The following is a 23,888-nucleotide window of genomic DNA, read 5'->3' as shown; positions in this document are numbered from 1 at the left end:
AAGGCACGCACACACTCACACACACATCCCTGGTCGGCCTGGGAGCTCTGCGTGCTTGTTTTTTGTTGATTCACTGTATTACAAGATGCGAAGGGAATGAGGGGTGGAGAAAGGAGTTGTATTTGTGCGAAAATGTGTGTTTGTGAAAGGAGGGTTTTGATCTCTGATTTGATGTTTGTTAGGGTAACAAACACATTTTCCAACATGCATCAAAGTTAACTGCATATGTTTGATACTAGTTTCATAAAATGCATTCTCTTGCTGAACGAGTTACGAAATCCATTTTTTTTTGTACTGTGCTGAACACATATGGTTCCTTTTGACAGGAATGAATGTTCAACAGTAAAAAGATTAACCGTCTGCACACGGTTGTTCTGGTTTCAGGTTTTACAGTCAGTGCAACAGCACTCTGGCTCTTTGAAGCATCTGTGAAGAGATCAAGATCATTTTCTCTCAATGTTGCACGAGCTAAGAAAAATCAGAGAGAGTGAGGTGAGTTGTACGGTATGCTCAAATGCCTTTTACAGATGGTAATGTTGACTCTGGAAGAGTCATGCAGTCTTGGCTGCTTCAGGCCAGGAAACATCACTAGCACTAGGGCCATGTGGGACCTCTCCTTACAAAAAGGAGGAAAAAAAGTTTGACATTTTTTCACAGCCCATTGTAAGCAATCAGGCAAATAGAAGCTTGCAGTTGTGCAGTGCACAGGAACTTCTTTTCAGAAGGCGGAAAGCAATGCTCAGGCTACTGACAGAGGACGAAACAGACCCACAAGGATATATTCTTATGACACTGGCAGAAGGCTAAAGCACCAGCGGGTCTTCTGAAGCTTATTTCCAGTCACTTGGGTGTGATTGCTCCTGAATGCACATTCAAGCTTCTGTACTGCAGGCAGTGAAGAGCCACAGATGCACTCAACTGCACTCTTACTTTTCAACTCTGCATCTGTCTCCACGCACAAGCCAAAGCTGTACCCACGGGAAAAGGATACACATGTTTTATTGAGTGAACTACAGGTGTTTTAAGCGAGGTGCTGGTTGACTGGAAATTTTTCCCTTCCTCTCCCCGTCTTTGGAGTGATCTACTGCATCTTTGGAACCAGTATGTCATTTGTCGAAGTGCTATGCTTGATATTCTTCCTGCTGGGATCTGGGGAGGCTCAGGTTGCCGCTCAAACTCAGGAGCAGAGTCAGGAGCAGGACAGTTCTTCCAACCCTTGGAGACAGGTGATACAGTGGGAGAACAATGGGCAGGTGTACAGCCTGCTGAACAGTGGAGCTGAATATGTCCCTGCAGGGACAGGCGCTCAAGATAGAGGCCCCAGTGTGGTTTTAGCAGAATCCCGTCCACGCTCTTCACGCAGACCTCAGGGAGGCTTTGTTCGCAGACAAGCTCCGTCCAGTGGATCCTCCGAAACTGTCCGGGGGCAGACTAGGCATCCATTTGGCTTTGGACATGTACCTGACAACTGGAGGCAAACCACAGGACGCTCAAGTAGCAGCCGGTTTCAGGGATCCTCTAGCAGTCGCCTCCGTCCATCTACAGGCTCCTCATCATCATCGTCATCCTTTTCTTCATCTTCATATAACGTACCGTCATATTCACAGCTTCCCCTTCCACAGCAGCCTCCCTTTCAAACTTTTGACCCTAATTTTGCAGATGTACCAGTCAGAAGTTTTGAGCCCCCCTTTCAGCCCATCAGCGGTGCTTATGGTGGTGGAGGTTATGGGGCAGGCTACAACGGAGGTGGATATGGAGGCAGCTTGGGCCCTGTGGTCCCAGGCTCTGCGTCCGACTTTCCTGACAACAGCTACTACTACTATCAGTCTTACGCATACGGACCCAATCCAGTGGCTCCCGCACAGGCTGCACAGCCCCCGTTCAGAGATGGTCTTGACCACCGATACACTCACAGCATCTACAATGAGGAAACAGTTCCTGCTGTCCCTGTCCCAGATGCGAGCCTTGTAATGGACCGACCAGGATCTGCCAGTCAGCCACAAATCCGAAGTCCTCAATATGAGCAGTTCCCTCCATTCGGAAGACCCCGACCTCCCTTTATGCAGTCAGGGTCTCAAAGCAGAAATTCTCCAAACTCTGCCCCTGAGAGCTCCAACACAAACGGTGCGAGTGTGTTACGGCGGGCACAAAGAGGTGCAGTATGCATTTTCCTGTTTATTCAATGTTTATTCCTCTTGGTACTTTAAATGTTTGAATTTTTCTTTTTTATTTATGACATAAAATATTTACTATAAGATTAAAAGTATGCGTTACATTGCAAAAAAATAAAGCTAAACAGGATGAATGCTGATCTGAGTTGCTACATACAGCCTTCACCCCCCCCCCCCCCTCAAAATATATGTAATGTCCAAAAAAACTTTCAGTCACTGGAAAGATTGTGATGTACTGAACCTGAAGCTTTTGTTTCAAATCTTCGATTGCAAGCAGTCCCCCCCCCCAAAAAAAAAAAAAAAAAACTACCGTTATTGGATCCAGGTGCTGTGCAAACTCTGCCAGTGTCCAGATACAAGAACCACTTTGTTTTTGTGGGGGGAGCCAGTTAGTGCTACAAAAAACAGACTGGTTCATGAGGTATTTAGAGTTTGGCAATGGTGGTGGTGACCTCATGGGGGGTGGGGGGGGGGGGGTCATGGGGTGTTGGCAGCACACTCCAGGGAGGAAGAGCAGAGTGTGGGGGCAAAGGATGTAGATACAGTACTTAGCCACACCCTGAGGGGGAAAGGAGACAGTGGAAAGTCCCTGTAACACATGGGGTCCATTGCTTCGGCTGCAGGAAATTAAATAAATATTTAGGCGGAGCACTAAGGGGGTGTGGAGAGTAAAAGTATGCAGTGCACTTTCTTAAAATGTTTATTTGACTAAGCAGACAGTTTTTCCTTCCAATCTAGTGGAAACCAGCCACCACTGTTTAGTTTATTATTACCCAACAAAAAAGTTTAAAGATAAGACAGAAAGAAGATGAGTGATTTGAAGACTCACTGCAAACATGTTGAAGCTCAGAGTGCCAGAGGATGTCTGTGCTGAGCTGGGGAAAGACTGGGACCTACAACCAGTCTATCAAACATTTTTCTGCAGGTTTATTATTTTTTCAGAAAACATGTTGCTTTCTTTTCTCTGCTGTTCTGTGTGCTTTCCAAATATGGTTCAGTAGCATTAGAGCCGGGAGACATTTCTACCATTCAGCACAAAAGGTCAATATGGGTTGATGCCACTCAATAACCACAGCTGTTTAGATTCTGCCATAAGGGACTGTTAAAAAATATAATTAAATATTCATTTTTAGCCAGCCAGAGTTGAAGGATAAGGACAGATTTAGTGTACGTTTATCAAATGTTTCTTGTTATAATTAACTCTTCTTGTGTCAAGCTGCTATCCTGCACAGTGTCTCTTGTGACAGATTGAAAACCTTTAAACTGTTGTCCACAAAGCAGTAAGTGGTGGTTTTGGCAGCACGTTATTTCTTTTTACATTTTTGTCATAGTGTACTGTGTGTGTGTTTGGGGGGGTGGGGTATTTTCTGGGACAAAACAGACAGCATTGTAATAACACCGAGGTTGATTTGCAAAACTGATATCATGAAGTAAGTAAGTTTGAAAAAACTTGTAGTTGTGACATAGCAGCTAACAGTGGGCCAAAAGCTTCCTGCTCCACTCCATTATGATTCATCCACTTGTAGACGACTAGATCCCTGTACGTCTTGGGCTGTTAGCTAGCGGGTGAGAGGGTATACTAAGGGATGATGGAAAATGAGCTCAGGCTTAGTCCTCACTAAAAGTCGTGCTAACAACTCAGAGGAGAATTTCTAATCATCTCTGCTGAAACTATGTCCTAGAAAGCAACACAGGATAGTTTAAAAGACAATTAGAGTAGGGCTTTAAAAAGGAATAGAAACAAATGATTTCATTATCAAAAGGTAGCATTTCTGAGAGCATTTATAAAAAAAAAAATGGTGGAAGAAAATCAACAAGGGAAGCTTGAAATCTGGAATTAGGAAGTTACTTGATCACCAGATAGAGCTTTAAGCTGATCTCACTCAATTTCAAGTATTTGAATTTGTGTTCAGCTCACTGTATCCCCTGTGTCTCTCGTTATGCCATACAAGATGGCCCAAAAAGCCTGGCAAGTCTGGGTTTCTTTTCTCCATGCCCCACTTAGAGTGTAATGTGTGGCTTTGTCACATGCTGCTGAGAGCCGATCAGCTTTGGCTTCTCAATACACTTTATCCCTCTGAAAGAGACCCACTTTCACATTTTAACAGATTAGAGCAAAGAGAACAAAGCCTTCTGAGGGGTTAGAGGAAAAATTGGATTGAAAGTGCTGCTGGGAAACATCAGTGTTTCACAGTGGTTTACAGTGTTTGCATTGTCTACTCAAAGAAGCTTTCTCCTGGTCTGTGTCTGTCTCAGATTCAGATGTCAGATTGGATGTTGACACTCTGTCCACAAAGATAGGACCTCTATTTAAACTTGTAGGTGGGGAGGGAAGAGTCATCTAGGTGTTAAATGTTGGGTAAATATAAGGGTGGAATTTTATTTTATGGCTCTAAATTGGCCTGTCAAGTTTTAAAGGGAGAGCTCAAGTTATTGCACCGGTCACATGGTGGAAAAAAGTTCTGATTTAACTGGGCCTCAGAGGTTAGCTGACATGCTTTTTTTCTGGGAATGTTTTGTACAAACTTTCATCTGACAAGGCCTCCTCTTTCTTGGCAAACCTCAAGTTTGTCACTTCCTTTCAAGAACTTAAAGCATTATAAACAGAGGCTGAATTGAAAGAAACCGAAAATATTTTATTTCAAAGACTTTCTGCACAAGACCCTTACACTTTTTCCTTCCCTTTCACACATATCTGGACCGACCACAGATTTCATTTAAATTGAGAATAATCTGGATGACACAATAAGAAACAGGAATTTCCACTGTGACCCATTCTTGACTTGTAGGCCTTTTCACTCACCAGTTCCTTCATCATCGTCCATCAGCAGCAATGTATTTTCAAGAAAATTTGAGATAATGAAAAACATGTTAGTGAGCACAGTCTAGCTTTTGTGTGATTTCAACTTCTCTTGGGTGATGATTTGAAGGTCATAAGGAATAAAAAAAAAAATTTCTGCAATCTTTCATGTCACATACAGTTTAGATGAGGCCACTTTGGCAGCAATGATCCTCATCAAGACTATTTGGGTAGTCGTCTCATAATGTTTTCTTTTTCAGTCTTGAATTTTGCATATTCTTATGAAAATGTCAGAAAGGTTTCCTTTTCACCTTGAACATTTAGAACATTCCACAAAGTCGTTTTGGGGAAAATGAAACGTTTTGGAGGTGAAACCTATCTTATTTGCTTGGAAAATATATGAGTTTAAATTAGAGGGATCAAAGTTTAAGAAGTTTCGAGATTTCACTCTGGAAAAGGAAAAGCTAACAAAGAAAATGTAATCTAACACTGGACTGGTGCATAAGAATGTTAAACAGTATTTCCTTCATTTTAGGTTTGCCTGATCTGGTTCCTGATCCTAACTATGTTCAAGCTTCCACATACATCCAGACATCCTTCATGTATGCTCTGCGCTGTGCTGCTGAAGAAAAATGCTTGTCAAGGTAAACCCATCTCTAGACAGCTTTTTTAAAATTATATCACATTGTTTCCTCTGTTTTTGTTCCTGACGATATGATGTTTCAAAATACTTAATATTTTTAAATGTATTTTGCTTAATGTTAGTCAATAATCTTACAAATGACTTCCTTTGAGAGAACCTTGCATAACTGTTATTACTGTAACCTTTGTTCTGGTTATACATCAAAACCTTTTGACTTATAAAAATAGAGGAATTGACATGGCAACCATTGAAGGCATCCGCTGAAAACTTTAGATCCTACAACGACAGGCCACGGTCTGCTCCATTCTGATGCATCCACTTTGAGACAACTAGTTTGATGTACATCTTCATTTTCTACATCTGAGCTGACATTTGGCTCAAAACTGTACAGCTGGATGGCTTTAGAAATTGCTCCCCACCGATCATGTTATGTTGGGGTTGTGAGGGGCTGTGAGCTGGCAGGAGAGAGTGTAAACAAAGGGATGATGCACTCATTTTCCCATGGTAACCATTTTGCCCACAACTCAGAGGCAAAATTCTAATGAACTCCTGCCACGAAGCAGATATATATCCTAGAAAACAAGAAGTTTTTTTATTTTTATTTTTGCCTGAAAACAGTATATTCATGACTAAAAGACCATCGGAAATGCTTTAAAATGGATCAAAAGATGATCTGAGAAAATGTGTACTAAAGTTTACAAGGAGACATGTTGGATGTCGAAACCTAACATGCAATTCACTTCTTCCATAGCTCACTAAAAACTGGAGTTTAGCAGCACAGAACATAAAACAGAGGATTAAAAGTGAAATAGTGTTGAGAGTATTGAGTCATCTGTGGTATCACATGTCTAGTTGCTCCTTTTGTCCTCCAAAAATATATTTTTTTTGCCTGAAGTTTGAAAAGGTTTCACAAACGTCCAAAAGTTTCTTTTCTGAACTTTTTGAGATCCAAAATATTTTAGTGCAAACAGATTTTCTTTTTTTAAAGGGTTAACTTTTCTCCTTAAAACTCTTTTTTTAAATCACCCTCTCATTAGTTTGTCCTTTATGTCATTTCTTATCTTTACTGAGCCATTTTAGTGGGAAGAAAATAATACTTGAATGGTTGCAAAGTAGCAAAGTTGAGTCAATTTAATCTCAGTCGCACTCAGGCTTTGCTGAGTTTTTTTTCTGTCTTAGTGAGAAGCATCCCCGACAGTCCAGGGTCTTTTTGACTGCATCTGCACAGAACACCAGCAAAATGATGGAAGTTTGTGGCTGCTCTGCTTGCCTTCTTCCCATCACCAAGCACACCCATGCCTTAAAGCCCTTTTTATGTCTTGCCTGAGTTGGCTGCAATCACCCACAGATGGGCTGCTGTAATTTTCCATACACTCCAAAGTCAATAACAATCACAGGATGAATGGCTTAGATCTTTAGTGGTGGTGAACTTGAAGTTATGCCATCTTCTTCGCACAAAAATGTTGATCGCGCAACACAGATCTTTTTGTCTCTGCTCCCTGTTGAATTAGTGTGTTTGGAGTGATGGCTATATTCTCCTTAATGAATTATTTAGCAGCTACATTTGAGCCGCTCGGGAGTATATTTTGCCATGATTTCCTGCTTTTGTTGTACTTACGATAAACAGATGTGCCGGCATTCTTTTAGCAGGACGCTAAGCATGTTTCCATTTGTGTCCTCGTGTCTGGCATTCAGCTCTGCATACAGTCCTGACATCACCGACCTAAGCGTGAGGGTGCTGCTGAGGTTTCCACAGAGGGTGAAGAACAAGGGCACAGCAGACTTCATGCCTAACAGACCACGTCATACCTGGGAATGGCACAGCTGTCATCAGTAAGTCCTTTTCTTTTGACCCATGGCAGACATTAATGGATCAAATACAAGCTTGGTGTGTTTGGAGTTTCAACTCTAAGCACGGCTATGAAAAGACACTTGTGACTGTGGTTTCAAACTATGGCATATGAAAGACAGAGATTATGGAAAAGGATATACAGAAAATGGAAAAAAAGTAAGATTTAATATTAATAAAGCAGATGGAAGAGAACGATATAAAATATTTTGCTTGAGGCTGACAACAGTTCAGTGTTATTTTTACAATTGAGATATCACATAAGATCCTAATGGCAAGTGTGTGTTGTGAAGGTTGCTTTTTAGAAGCCCAAATATTGCAGATGGAGGTAAAGCTGAAACCTACACACCGTGTGTGTGGTTAGGGGGGGATACTAAAATAATAAAAGGAAAAATTAAAGCAGCACAAAGAAATGACAACACAAGATAACTGCCAAATAGAAATCAGCTGTGATGATTACAAATTCGATTATGTTGTGGCTTGTTGGAAAAAGTAAAATAGAACCTAAAAGACTCAACAGAATTATTTTAGATTTATAGAACTAACCAGGAGTGAACACAGGAAAAAAACATCAAAACCTAAGAAACTGAATTAAATAAACACCCAAACATTTTGAAAAATAAAATAAGATAAAAGGACTATGCAAGAAACGTTTTATTTGTAACATTATTTAGCATAACGTATATCAGGAAGCAGCAGGAAAGGATTACAAATATGTTTAACGATGGAGTTTGATGAAAATAGTTCTGAATGTTTTTTATGGGTAAAAATAGATGCTGTGATGATGTGTGTAGAAAAATTAAGTGATTGTACAAAATAAGGTATGTACTGTATTGATTGGTTGTGTGCTTTTAAGTATTAATAGGTAACATATTGTGAATTTTCAGGGAATTGCAAGCGTGTTGCGTCCCTCACTAACTTCGTGTACACATGCTCGAGGTTTTCATGTTTTTCCAGTAAACTGGTTTTCAGTTTGAAGGTCAGTGGTAAAAAAAGAAACAAAAGCATTTTATTTGTACAAATGCAGTCTTTACAGAGAGGTAAGAATGATCACATTCTGGCAGCATCATTATCGTTCATTATATTTCATATAGCCTGGCCTTTGAACGCAACTTCTAAAAAGTCTGCCTTTTTACACAAGATCCAGACTGCAGCTGTTCTCATGTTGAAGGAATGTCGAGTGGCCGTCAGAAGACTGACAGTGTTGTTGTTGCTTGACTTCAGTCTACATTTGCACAGCAGTTCCCAGGAGGCATAGCGCCAAAGACATCATTCCAGCAGCTGTGTGATCAGAATGTCAAATCAATCCATTTTTTTTTCTTTCAATCTGTCACACTAGAACACTTACCAGCTAAAGCATGGTGCCAGAGATGCTGGTTAGTCTGGCAGTGTTTTGTTTAAAGCAACAAAAAAATAAAGTTCCATCCCATAGTCTCACTTTAAACTTTTTTGCCTTATATTGTTGTCATAAATAAAAACCCTGAGATTAGATTAGATTAGAAAGCTTTATTGTCATCATCCTTGTCACAACAGTACAACGAAGTTGCAAACTGTCCCACATTGGTGCAAGGAGAAAGAAGAAAGCAACATAATAATAATAAAACAGCTTACAATTATTTTGCATACATAAAAAGTATCTAAAAACATATACTGTACATATATATGTATATATATATATATATGTATGTATATATGTATGTATATATATATATATATATATATATATATATATGTGTATATATATATATATATATATATATATATATATATATATATATATATATATATATATATATATATATATATATATGTATATATGTATATGTATATATGTATATATGTATGTATATATGTTGCGTGCCCTCCCAAGACAGGGGGTGCTGTAAAGGTCCTTCAGTGAGGGAAGAGGGTAGCCAATGATCTTTTGGGCAGGGTTTGTGACCCTCTGTAGAACCTTCTTGTGTGCTATGGTGCAGCTTGAAAACCACACGGAGATGCAGTATGTTAGTACACTCTCAATGGAGCAACGGTAGAAGGCAACCAGCAGCTCTCTCTTCAGGTTGACCCTCCTGAGGATCCTCAGGTAGTGAAGACACTGTTGGGTCTTTTTCATTACCTCTGTAGTGTTTGAGCACTATTGGAGGTCTTTATCAATGTGCACACCAAGGTACTTGAAGCTTGGAACTCTCTACACACACTCCCCATTAATGACAATGGACTGCAGATCGGACTTCTTCCTCCTAAAGTCCATGATCACTTCTCTTGTTTTTTAGGTGTTTAGGACCAAGTTGTTGTCTGCACACCACCCCGCCAGTCTCTGGATCTTATCCCTGTATGCCTTCTCATCACCGCCAGAGATAAGCCCCACCATAGTTGTGTCATCGGCAAACTTAATGACTACATTGTCTGAGAAGTTGACACATTTTCTTGTCGTTTACACTTGAGCATCAAAACTAAGGAAAAGACCATCATTCTCTTAAGTATTGCGATTTTTTTGTGTGCTTCTTAGTACAAATGAGGACGTATTGCTGCTGCAAATAAGTGTAGATGAAGAAAAAAAGTCATTAAAAGCGGCAAATCTTTTTTTAAAGGTAGTTTTGCAACTTGTAAATTTATTCATATCCCAACTTTAAAAGATAACTTATGTTTAAGTCAAAAGTAGACAGTTCCTGTTTGTTGGCAGTTGCTGTCTTGGTGGCTTACAGTCAAACACCAGGCCACTGAAAACAAACTTTCACCGACCTGACTGTTTTATTTAATCACTGAAATCCTTAAACCCTTGTTTGCTGCAGCAGAAGGGAAAATGACTCTGAGCTGGGAGAAGCTTGTCTTGTAAATTCTGCGTGTGTTCTTCCAGCAGTGCATTCTCTATAGTTGACATAGTGAAAAGACCCAAAGAGACAAGGAAACCCTTCCAAGCATCTTGTGGTCTTGAGCCCCTCCTGCTTTTCCATTCACAAACACTTAAAAAAAAAAAAAACATAATCATGTCAATGCTTCCTTCAAATGAATTCTACTTTTTTTTCTTCAGAACACAAAGATAAAAAAAGTGTCACTCTAAAAGCGAACATGTGCAGCCCTTGCAAAGAAGCCCAGATAACAACTCTGAAAGTGTATAGCATGTCTCCTCAAAGTTACAAGGAAGAAAGTGTTCAGCTTGAGATAACATCAGAGGTTTCTTTACCTGAGAACAGATCCTTTCTCTTATGAAATAAATGAGTGTTTAAATGGTCACTTGCTCCATTACTGGAAAGTTTCCCCCCTTCAAGTCATTCGTCAGTCTTTAATGACTCTTCCAGTAAAGGCAGCAGTTGTGCTGAAGCATGGCATGTGAAGGAAAGGGAAGGGGCAGCACTGTTTTTATAGTCTTGAGTTAGGCTGACTGAATGAGATCCAGTGCTTACCTCATCCACTTCAAGTCAACACCACTTCAGGAAAGAGAGCAAACAAAGACTTTTTCTGGAAAATAATTACCAACCTTTAGGATATAATGTAATGTAGAATCAATTTTTAAAAAATCAAACACAATTTTCTGTTGAGCTCAATGTTTACTGGAAAGGCTCTATTAGTAAAATCTTAGCATTAAACAGTGGTTTGCAAAAGTATTCTTACCTCTTGAATGTTTCCACATTTTCTTACATTATGACTACAAACATCACAAATTTATTAGAATTTTATATGAAAAACCAACACAAAGTGGCATACAATTTTTAGGTAAAAAGAAAATTATACATGATCAAGTTTTTATTAAAAATAAAAAGCTGAAAAGTGCAGTGTGCAAAAGTATTTACCGCCAACCCCCCCCCCCCCCCCATGTCAATACTATGTAAAGCCCCCTTTTTCTGCAATTACAGCTGAAGGTATTTTGGGGTATGCCTCTACTACAGGGGTGTCAAACTCAATTTACCGTGGGATCAATTAATCAATCAACACATAGATAAACACATTTAAAATTAATAAGTCAATAAATCAATAATACATTTAAGTTTTCTGTTTTTGCAGTCTGTATCTACTGAATTCAGATATAAACATCCTTATTAACACAGTTCAATTTTAACTGTTAAACACAGAATAAGATTTAAATTGTTGCTTCTTGAACCTTAATTAATGGGTTCTTCTGAGCATGGCTTCTTTTACCTACTTCTGACTGCTGGACACTTGGCAATGCTTCCCTTCACATAGCTGAGCCACATTTGGTTTGAGGGAGGAAGCATTTCATTTGAAACCAGTCCATTGCAGCCTTGGCTGTATGTTTAGGGTTGTTAATCTGTTGGAAGGTGAAAGTGTTTTGCAGACTCCAGCAGGTTTCCTTCCTAGATAACCCTGTATTTAACTCCATCCTTCTTCCCATCAACTCTGACCAGCTACCCTATCCCTGCTGAAGAGAAGCAGCCCCAGAGCATGATGCTACCTCCACCATGCTTGACAGTGGGGATGAGGTATTCAGAGGGATGTGCCGCGTTAAGTTTCTGCCGCACGAAGCAATTTTCATTTAGGCCTAAAAGTTCAATTTTGGTGTCATTTGACCTTCTTCCACGCATTTGTTGGATCCCTCACATGTCTTCCGTCAAACTGCAAATGGGACTTCTGGTGGATTTATTTCAACAATGGCTTTCTTCCTGCGACTCTTCCAAATGTCCAGATTTCCACAGTGATCTCTGCAGCTCATCCAGAGTCCCCATTGGCCTCTTGGCTACATCTCTGATCAGTGCTCTCCTTGTTTGACATGCTACTTTAGGTGGACAACCATGCCTCGGTGGGTTTGCAGTTGTACCACACTGTTCCTTGGACTTAAAATGCTGTTTGCTCCATAATATTCTTGAAACAAACCACAGAGGCCATCACAGAACAGCTGTATTTGTACTGAGATTAAATTACACATGTAACCTCTATTTAGTCATTAGGTCAACACTGGATCAGTCAACAATCATCAGGCAACATATGAAGTCAGTTGGATGCACTCAGAGCAAAGAGGGCTGAAAACCTTTGTACACTGCACTTTTCAGTTTCTTATTTGTAAAAAAAAGAAACTGTGTATAATTTTCTTTCTTTACAATTGTGTGACACTTTGTGTTGGTCTTTCACAAACAATTCCAATTAAGAAAATATATATTTTTGTGCTGCACGGTGGCGCAGTGGTTAGCGCTCTTGCCTCACAGCAAGAAGGCCCCTGGTTCAAGTCCCGGCTGAGGGACATGAAAAATACATCAATCGGGGACCTTTCTGTGTGGAGTTTGCATGTTCTTCCCGTGTATGCGTGGGTTCTCTCCGGGGTCTCCAGCTTCCTCCCACTGTCCAAAAACATGCTTCATAGGTTAATTGGCAACTCTAAATTGTCAATAGGTGTGAGTGTGAGAGTGCATGGGTGTGTGATTGTGGATGTTCTACCCTGCGACAGACTGGCGACCTGTCCAGGGCGTCCCCTGCCTACGCCCAAGTAGCCGGGATAGGCTTCGGCAGCCCCATGACCCCGAAAGGGACAAAGCGGTACAGAAAATGAATGAATGAATATATTTTTGTGGTCATACTGTGGGAACCTTGGAAAAGTTCGAGGGGTATGACTATCACATGCCACTGCAAAATACCCAAAATCCAATCAGAAAAAGAAAATTTGAGTACTGAGATTAAGTTTCTGTGATTTCCGTTTCTTCTCACTTCTTCCTTTAATATTGATCATTAAACATGCATGTAGATTATTGAATCTCCAAAAAAGTTCTGTTGAATTTCAGAGAGACGAGTGTGAATAATTATAAAGTTAAATCATTATAATAAAGAACAAATACTCAGAACTAATTAAAAAGCAGCATGTTAAGTGAAGCGGCAGTATTTCCAAGAGAAAGCCATTTGCCTCTTAAAATGATAATGCAGCATGGTTTAGATTCTCAAAGTGACATCAAACCACAGGGGCTCTGAAAAAGTGGAGATATTTGGGCATAATTAGGCAGTGTCACATTTGAGGAAAACCAAACAGAGTACGAGCACAAACACATCACCCCAACTGTTAAGTATGCCGTTAAAAGAATTATGACCTTGCTTTGCAGCTGGGAGACATGGAAAAAAAACAGATCAATCAAAAGAGGTCCAGACCTCAGCCTTATTTAAAGGCTGTAAAAAGGAATAGGTATGTCTATACTGATGTGAAAGGTAAATAATGACACACTGTAGATCCCTTCGATTATTAAAAGTGATTCTCCTGTTGCTACAGAAAATGTAAAAGAAATGTTTTTTCGTTCTTTCCATTTGCCATCATTTCCCTCTTTTCATATATTTTTTCTGGTTTTCTCTTAGCAGAGCTTTGCATTTTGCTTTTATGGATCTTAGTTTTCTTTTCTTTTTTGTTTGACATACCTGGAGGGGAATCAACCTCAGGTGTGTCAACCACTGACACACCTGAGGTTGATTCCCCTGTTGATTTATTTCAAATTCAACCTTGGCATGATCCTGCCTTTGTTTCCTGCTTTATTTAGACCACATTTGATGTGTATGCCTGTTTGAAAAGCAACTTCTTCACCTGCATCTGCATCCTTTTTCAACTCATGTCTACACAGCCAGCCTGAGGAAGGGTTTTCAACATTTCATAGTCTTATTACCAGGATATAACATCACCAAACCTCTGTATTTAAGAAAATGCTAAATAGTCAGGACAAAAAGTCCAAAAGTGTTTTAAAGCGTCCAGGGAAGCTGTAATGGGACTGAGGCTGTAACGTTTACCCGTTAATCAAAAGCCCATACTTACTTTGCTGAGCAATTTCAAAGCCAGAGATAAAATTGATAAGAATGGCTAAGAATTCAGCCACAAGAGAATTATGCAGGACATAAAATCTAACCACAAGAACAAAACCCATTTTTTGTAGAAAGAGAATTTCAGAGTAAAGTTGATGGTGACTGACTTACTTTTAGAAAAATCGCCCTGTGATTTTGTTAGTTCTTTGGCAATCATCAGACAAGCTTTAATGCAAAGATTTACATAAACTGTTCCATATTTATGATAATTATAAAGAACTGAATTTGTGCCCCTTTTTTTTCATTTTTTGTGTTTTTTTATTTATTTTTGATTGACAGCATTAATGGATGTCTTCCTTTAAATCTAAAATCACATTTACCAAATGCATTATCCATGTATTTGTGATGTCCCTTTTACCCTTTATAATGAAGAACAATTCTTTATTTAAATAGGAATAGAATTACATTAGAAGTACATAAGAAGTACATTAAAAGTAAGACCATGGAGAAATGAAGACACCACACGTCAAAGTCGCATATCAGGGAAAAGTCACAGATATGTGGTGTGCATGAGCTCTATTAGCTCATAGTTGCCTCTGCTGTGCATAAATAAATTAAAATTGAACCAAAAATAGACCTTTCTTCATCAACATGGAATTATATTGTCATCTTTCTCTGTGCAAATGCGCACTTGCCAGCATGTACCGTAATTAAAGGCACAGCAGGCTTGTAAACGTGAAAAGCATCGTGGGGTCACTTTCATGTTTGGAAGCAGACCAGTTCATACAGCAGTAAACTTTGCAGATGCTTCTCTATTGGACGGCTTTGTTGACACGGTCACACACCAAGAGACACCGATGCTTCATTGTCCTGTCCTGATCAGTGGCCTTGTGTTTCCAGCCTTTCCTAAGCTGCTACAGCTGTACAAATACAAGCACACACACTGCAATAAACACACAAACAAATTTATACCACACACACATAAACTCACACACAAACAACTCTGATCGTGCTGATCAGTGCAAACTAATTAACAATATTCATACATCATTAGGGAGTTAATTCCATGCCTCAGCAATATTTTATTGTTGCTATTAATTAGCAGGCCTATCTATTAACCACTGATGATTCCTGGCTTGTTCAGTCAAGGTGCATCATCGCTAACAAAAATGTCAGCAGATGAGGTCAGCAGCTTCAACATAAACCACATGAATCCCTGCTTTGCAGGTTAGCAAATCCAGTTAATTAAAGCTAAAAGATGAGCAGAAAATTTATTTTTAGACACTTCAATGACATTTAAAGCTGCTTTTTTTACCACACTGTTGTGCAGCTTAACAAAAACCCATCTCTGAGAGATGTAGTACAGATTGAATGCCGAGCTAAGACACATTTAATACCTTTTCAGGTCCAAGCGAGAAGCGTCAACACAGCTTGACGTGACAGACCACAGCCTAACAACCATGAGCCTAGGAACCGTAATTGAAGACAAAAAAACAACAACAAATATTTTAAGAAATACAGATGATCAAGCCCTTTGACTGACTGTCTAAATATCCAGGGTGTACCCCCGACAGTAGGCTTCAGTAACCCTGTGACCCTGAACAGGGCAAAGCGAGTTTGGAAGCTGGATGGACAAATGGAGAGCTGACCAAAAGCAATTTAACAAGCAAGCTGTGTGGAGCTTTATTTGTATGCAACCATTACTGGCTAGGGTTAGCATTTTTCACAAAACCTCAAAATCTGCAACCCCATTTCATGTAGTTGTTCACCTTTTAGCATATCCCTCCAGGAGTTGCCGCAGTAGATCAGTTTTCACTGATTCGCACAGATGATTTGGCAGTGATTTTTAAATCTTATGCTCTCCCTGACACAACCCTGTATTTTAGCTGGGCTGGGGACCAGCACAGGGAGACCCAATCTTAGGCCCCTTTTATGGCTACATAGTTAGACAGTACCGCGAAGGGTCTTGCCCAAAGGACTCACACTGGATGAAGCTCAATGGACCCCATGGGAAACAAATCTTGGCTTCCCATGCATCAGTCATGTAGCCAACTGAACCATCCAGAAGATTTGCAACCTTATTTCCTACTTGAGGAAAAAAAAAGGTTCCACACCTTATATTAACGGGTCGGAACCACTAGTAAAATGTGACTTTCTCTGAGCAGAAAGACTGTGACATACGGACTCTAACTTCTCTGTGCGCCGACTCCACTTTAAATGATCTTCCATAAAGAGAAAAATAAAGCACAATAGCTATGAACCAGTTGCTAAACTACAACAAACAATTTCCATTGTTGCACCATGTACAATATCTCAAATCAATCTTTAAACATGATTCCTCAATGCCTTTGGAAGGGCGGTTGACCTCCGTTCGGAAGATTCCTGGTTTGATACCCGCCTTGCCCACCCATCCGTCAAGGTGTCCTGGGGCAAAGCATTGAACCCCACCTTGCCTATGGTGGTTATAGGTTGGTGCCATTGTTCAGTAGCGGAGCCACTACCAGTGTGAAAATGGATAAAAGCAACTGTGAATGTAGAGCACTTTGGGGCTTCGAGGAAGGTAGAAAAGCACTATACAAGTATACGCCATTTACCTTTTACCATTTAATACATTGTTGCACTACTGTCATTAGATGCAGTTTTTATTCACGAATATAATTTAGCAGATTGTTTTTGTCTTGAGGATAGCAAAAAAAGTAAAACAAAAAGAGACAAGTTGTGTTCACCTAAAGCACATAATGCAAAGACATTATTGGAAGGACAACTACATAAAAATTGCTTTTTTCTATTATGTTCTTTCTTTGAATGTTCTTTCTTTGTTTTTGTTTTTTTTTTTCCAAATGTTTTGGATTCCCCTCAAATGCATTCTGTTTCATTTGAAAAGGTTTTAAGTTTAAAACAGACTTTTAACGAGTTGCATTGGAGAAATACTAAGGTTTGCTCAGTTATTACTTTATTGTGACAACAAAATAAGAACTATTAGGGATTACTGTACAAGTTACACTCTCCTTTTATCAGAGAAGAATGAGAGCTTTATTGTGTAGATTAGAGCAGATTTGACAGGGCACTGCTCTAGGATGCTACTGAGGAAAATTGTCATTTCTTATGTCATGAAAACACATACATTCTGTCATTGTATGTACATTTGTTTTACCATTGCTGTTGTGGAACTCTTGTGGTTGTGTAAATGTAAAGCTTAAGGTGTTAATCTTAAGGTGTTTTGTGTGATCAAGAAGCAGCTGTTTTAAAAACAAGTCAAGAAGTGTTAGTTAAACGTAAAAGATTTGTCATGGGATACTAAAAAAGTACTTGTTTTTAAACAACCTCAGAGCCTTGGTTTTGGGCCTATATAATATTTAACTGCATCTCTTTTTTATGCTTGTTCTGACAGGCATTTCCACAGCATGGATGAGTTCAGCCATTATGATTTACTGGAGGTCAACACTGGCCGTAAAGTGGCAGAGGGGCACAAGGCCAGCTTCTGTCTGGAGGACACAACCTGTGACTTTGGTCACTTGAAGCGTTACGCCTGCACCTCTCACACTCAGGTAATACATCAAAGACAAACATGAGAGAACAATCTGACGATGATTTTTTTAAGACCTATTGATTCACTCAGCATATGATAGATTATTAAAACTGTAACAATTGAGTCCAAGAGATATAGATTTGTAGCTCTCATTTTCTCTGTATACATTCGATATTTCCTCTTTTTATAATTGCATCTGACTCAGATGACTATCCTCAGAGATCTTCACTGTTTCTTTAGGGTCTGAGTCCAGGCTGCTATGATACATACAATGCTGATATTGACTGCCAGTGGATCGATATCACTGATGTCAAACCTGGAAACTACATACTTAAGGTGAGAGCTTAGCCAGACGGCCAGTACGATCCTTGGGCGTGAAGTTCTGTGAACACCACAAGGTCATATTTTGTGGGAGGTAGAAGGCGATGAGGCCATCATAACAAATTGATCCAAGCAATAAAGTTTTCAGGTATCTTGTTACCGAGAATTTTTTAGGATACCACTCAGTGACTGTGGTATCTTGTTATCTGCTTTTCATACATATTGTATCAGGTCAGTATGGCTGCACAAAAGAATCTTGATGTATTTAAAATGTGTTTTTTACTATATATTATTATTATGGCATTTCAGTCAATCTAAGCTATTTTAATTCACTTAAATTCATACTGAGTTGTGCACTTTTTTTTTATTGTTTTCAGCTCACTGTTAATCCCAAATACTTGGTGCGGGAATCTGACTACACAAACAATGTGGTTCGGTGTAACATCCACTACACGGGACGCTTTGTGACAACTAACAACTGCAAGTTAGCACAGTAAGTAAGATGAACATATTTGGACCTAAATTCTACCTACACTTGATTTTAAAAATAAAAACTTCAGTAGGGGTAATAAAAACTAGTGTCATTTTCCCACTGCCCAAGGCTACATAACCGCCATGTGACAAGGTGATGGCTAAATGTAATTATCTAAAGAGCCTCACAGTGTTTTGGGGCACTTAGTGGACTTAATGGGTTCCTGGCTGAAAAATTTGACGATTTAATGAATTATGTTCTCATTTTCCCATTAAGATTAACAGCCTCTGGAACTTTGATATTTTCTCCTCAAAGGGAAATTGTAAGGGTGTTGAACTTCCTAATACTGCTATTAGGGAGTATATCACTGCACTCTGAATTGCAATCATGCTCTGTTGAAAATTGTTTTTATAGAGAAGTTTAAGTGTTCAAGCCAGTCTTATTATGTAGCCCAACAAACCCCAGCATTTTGAGACTTAAAGTAGATACCAGTGGGAATGATTGTCCCCATAAGGGACACATGTATATCCCCTTGTATATCATCATCAGAAGCCAAAGGATCCCTGCTGTGTCCCCTCACATTCAGAGTTTCCAGGCAGCAATAACATAGATGAACTCTGAAAAGACTGGACTGAACTGTACAGTGAGACATAATAGAAGAGAACAGGGTGTTACAGAGAGAAACAGAAATCTGTGCTTTATTCAGAAAAAAAATAGACCAACAATATAGTTTTTTGTGAAGCTAGTGTGTTCCCTTTTATGTGATATATATTTGATAAACTTGTAGCTCACGATGTCATTTTGAGGAAAACCTTATAGTGTGAATTTTGTAGACCGAATCTGTCACTTGTTTCAACTCTAAACCAGATTTAAAAGCCATCTGTAAACAAAAAAAAATTAACTTCTTTAAATATATATTTCCAAAAAAAAGCAAGATTTTGAAGTTAACTTTCAAAATAAACTAAATATGAAAGTAAATAAATTGCGACAAATTAACCATTTTAAAAAGCGGCTGGATAGCTCAGTTGGCTGCGTATAGGACTGGTGCACGAGAAACATTTTTTGTGGGTTCCCAGTCCACATAAAATACGGGGTTGTATCAGGAAGAGCATTCGGTATAAAAAACTGATTTGCTGGGGCGACCCCTGAAGGGATGTGCTAAAAGGTGGGCCAGTTTGACAAGCCACCTAATGGAGTTACTCTGGAACTGACCCACTCCAGTTACATTTTAAATCCTTATCAAGCAGAGAATTACCCCCTTGTTAACAACATATTTCTCATTTATCATGAAACAAGCTAATTTCATAAGACATATGTGAAAAACAGGTGATTAACACATCATATATGAAATGTATGTATCTATCACAAAAAACATACTTATGAGGCTGTTTAAAGGGCCTATACCATGCAAAATCTTTTTTTAACCTTTTAAGTGTATTATAATGTTAATTCCTAACTATAAGAACCCCCCAAGCGGTATTTTGATTCATTCACGCATTTCTGAGTATTCCTCTGAAAACCTGCGCTCTAAGCACCAGCCCCACCCAACCCACAAAAACCAGGAGCATCTCACAAGCTGACGTAGACCAGTGAAAACAGGGGCTGTTCTCCAGGAAGAGTCTGCGCTGCCAGCACCGCCCCCAGGCTGACAGACACACCCACTTTCCGCACGGAGCTAGTGGTGTTTGGACAAAACACTTATATTTTGTCTGCACAACATGCACATCCATCCTTGCAACAGTTTGGATGTTGTTTGTTTTTCGTGGGCGAAACGCAGTCACCCGGCAGAGTCCGGCTCTAAGTTGATGTCATGAAATGGTCGGCACCCACAAGGAGCGAAAGACATTATGATTCCAAGTTGGAAAACAATGCAGGCAAATAACTAATATTTAGTTTAAAATTGTGTACTTTAGTGTGCCAAAGGTGATATATTATCATATACACGGATATTGTTTACTATAAAAGGCTTAAGAATAGCATGGTATTGGCCCTTTGATCATTGAACTGAAGCCTCTTTTTAGTAGAAACCCCCTAACAACAAACTGTCTGTTGTCTGTCTCTTTACAGGTCTTGATTTGGCACTGGAAGACTGCCACATTAGAGTGACCCTGATTTCTATTCTGTTGAAATGTGAATGGTATTCATTTGTTTTGTGGTTTGCTGCATCAAGTTGTTTCCCCAACTTTTCCCTTTATGTTTCTTTCAGAACACTGAGCCCACTTGCAGATTGAGTTCCACTGAGAATGTAGGGGTTTAGAGTAAACAAGCACACTCCTAAATTGTTGCCTAATGTATTTCTGGATGTCATTATTTCAGAAATGAACTGATGAGTCACAGCCTTGCATAGAAGTAGTCTTCTGGAGATTTATTTGGCTGTTTTAAGAGTTTAATATGATTGCATGCTAGTTTACCCCACTGGCGTCTCAAGGAGGTGTTAACCTCTCACAGAGGAGTGTGAGTTTAGATGCAGATAGTAAAAATGAAAGCAAAAGTCCTGTGTTTACTTGTGCGGGGTGGAAACACAAATAGAAGCCTAGAGTCTCAGAAGTACAATTGTTCGTTTTTTTCTCACTTCCCCTCTTTAGAGGGTCAGGCTGAGGATTTGTTAACTACAAGAGGAAGACAGCAAGTTAAATTTAGTTTTAATGTTTTAACCCCTAAATCCCTCCACAAATCAAGTCCCTGCTTTTCCTTCCTTATTTAACAGGAACAAGATGCTCGGCTGGCAGGAAAGAGTACGGTACTTTAAAAGTGTGTTGTCATCTCTTGCTCAGCTGCCAACACTGGTCAGATGGCACATAGGTCATCTATACCTTTGAAGAATGTTTATTCAAATATTCCACTGATGCATGACGTTAGCGGTTGGTATTAACTTGATGTAACTGACTGTAAGCTCTTCACCAATTTTCATGTTACTGTAATTTTTTTGCCGCTTCTTATTCTGAATTATTCAAGTAGTGCAGTATGTTAAGAATGCAGATAATATTAATAATAATGCAGTGATGTATATGAATGCAGAGAAACAAAAAGTAATGTCTACCTACCTCTACTGTTGGGTAAACTGTGGTTTCCAGTAAATATCCCAGTTATTATTTACTGCAATTGATCTGATATGTTTGAGTATTCTGGTTCTGTTTGCCAACACTTGTGCTTGAGTCAAAATAGAAATAGAAATTACTTGAACTTACATGCTTTAGAAATTAAATGGCCAGGCAGAAACTCCCAAGAGATGTTATGCTGCACCCATTATGTGCCATACTTCCCCTGAAATTCAAGCTGATCTTCTTTCTCAAGAAAAACTCTTCTTATCTTGGTTTACTGATACTTGAGTCTGATTTCTTTTTTTTAATACATGTTTTTTTCAGTGAAGGACTTTTTTTGTGAACATCAGCAAGACGTTTTTTTGTTTTTGTTTTTAAGCATGGTAGTCAGCAAAAAGACAAATATGAGAATTTTGGAGGTAAAGTGAAATTGCAAAAAAGAAAAGAAAAACCTTATATCATTGTTTTCATAAACTGCATTAACAAAAATAAAAGCAAAGCAAAAGCTATGTGTTTCCACAGTGATACATATTATTTCATAAACTTTCATCCTGAATCCAAAACTGAGATTGGTGTTTCTTGCTGTAACTCTTCCTCTAGTTACTCTTCATCACTGCTATCCGAGAGGGTGTTTTTAGAAGAGATCAAATTGGGAAAACATGAAGAAAAGTCTTTATATTGCATTGAAAACTTGAAATTATCAACTGGCACCACAATTTTAGAAAAAGCTACTAAAGCAATAAGTCAAAACATTTTTAAAAAGTAAAACATGAAGTTATTGAAGATTTCTTTTTGTTTTTCTTTTTGGCAAATCTGCTTTTTGTTTCTTAGAACAAGAGGCTTTCTTTTTTTCTTTTTTCCCTGTATTTCAGGACGGCATGGAATAGCAATCCCATCACTATAATAAATAATGCTTAAAGAAAAAGTGTGGAAATTGATTAAATGTCTTTCATAAACACCTTCCTCATGGGACCCGGTTCCGATTCTGATCATTAGCTGATAGCAAGATATTTAAGCCAAAGAAAAACATAACAAACATTTGTTGTTTTCATGTTTTTCACACCTAAATAAAAGTGCAGGTTTAGTCACTGGGAGACAGTGTTGGTTTTGCAGGAGAAGCTTTTGACTTCTTTTGACAAAAAAGACATTGGGAAAGGAAGTCCTGCCTCACCAAAGCATCTCCAGCGTGAAGCTCAATGACTTTCAGTAAAAGTTCCTTACATATATCTGTATATAAAAAAGAGAAGATACAAATATTAATAATAAAATAATACAAATAAGAACACATTTAAATACATATTTTTTAGTTTAGGCTCAAGAAATATATTTATTATTTATTTTTTAATCTTTTTAAAATACATTTCTAACATCCACTAGAGATTTCAGCACCTTAGCATTAAAATAAGCTTTCGCAGGCTGAACAGTCTTTCTACAGAGGTGATGTAGGTGATGTTCTTTATCAAAGCAAAGTCATAAACTCCAGTCATTTTGCTTCTAGGTTAAGATAACCTGTGATCTGATTTTCTACAGTAAGTGAATTGTCAGCTATATCCTCAAAGGTAAAAATAAATTGATAATTTGCTTAGTTTGTGCTGGAATGGCATGTTGGTGTTCTGGTACCTGCTTGTGAGTTTAGAGAAAATCTTCTGACACTTTCCTTGCTTTTCATATCCTGTGTAAACAATGTAGCTTAATTTTGATGAGGTCTTAAAGGCATAAACAGCATCACTGTTTTCCAGAACCTTTGCAAATCTTCTTTCAATCGTCTAAAAATAAACATTGCAAATCCCACACAGAGCATGTCTGATAATTTGCACCTCTTGGTCAGTTCTTGTGAGCATGGTCCAAACTAAATGTTACATTACTTTTTTGAACATGCAACAAAACATTTGCATATCAAAGCCACACATTCTTGATAGCAAAATACTAAATGTGAGAAGAATAAAATATTGCTTTTAGTTGTCTTATTGCGTATAGGTTTGGCCTGTCTGCAGTTTAAAGTAAAGTTGTGTACACTGTTTTTTTGTAAAATTTTGGCAGAATTCTAAACATCTAAAATATAAACAATTAAAGTTTCCCTCAGTAAGGTTTTATGAGTTATTAGTCACTATGATGAATAAGATACTGATATTTGTAAGCCACTTTATAGAGGCAGGGTTTTGGACATCAAAGCTTACATTGTGAGTAGAAGGGTGCCTTGGAAACAGTTGTCTTCTCAAAGAATTTCCAAGGCCACTGTAAGTGGCTTCATGACAGTGCAGCACTCCCTGATGAGTCAGTGCTTCTGTTCTGTGATGGCTGTCAAGACAAACTTGTATAGCTCATAACTGTGATGAATC

At 38.8% G+C, this 23,888-nt stretch overlaps 1 protein-coding gene across 1 annotated transcript; it reads left to right on the top strand.

The window, feature by feature from the left end:
• Positions 1-391: 391 nt before the first annotated feature.
• loxl1 (lysyl oxidase-like 1) lies at positions 392-22,058 on the top strand. The gene is made up of 7 exons (XM_023953620.2): positions 392-2,154; positions 5,507-5,615; positions 7,310-7,447; positions 17,578-17,734; positions 17,956-18,051; positions 18,414-18,529; positions 20,576-22,058. Exons 1-7 carry the CDS (start codon positions 1,104-1,106, stop codon positions 20,580-20,582), a joined length of 1,674 nt encoding a protein of 557 aa, XP_023809388.1. The 5' UTR covers positions 392-1,103; the 3' UTR covers positions 20,583-22,058.
• The last annotated feature ends 1,830 nt before the right edge of the window (positions 22,059-23,888 follow it).

The sequence above is a fragment of the Oryzias latipes genome, chromosome 3 (assembly GCF_053564925.1).
Source record: "Oryzias latipes strain Hd-rR chromosome 3, Olatipes_Hd-rR_3.1".
NCBI classification, from domain to species: Eukaryota; Metazoa; Chordata; class Actinopteri; order Beloniformes; family Adrianichthyidae; genus Oryzias; species Oryzias latipes.
The sequence above is the reverse complement of the archived record's forward strand: the minus strand, read 5'-3'. Positions and strand labels throughout refer to the sequence as shown.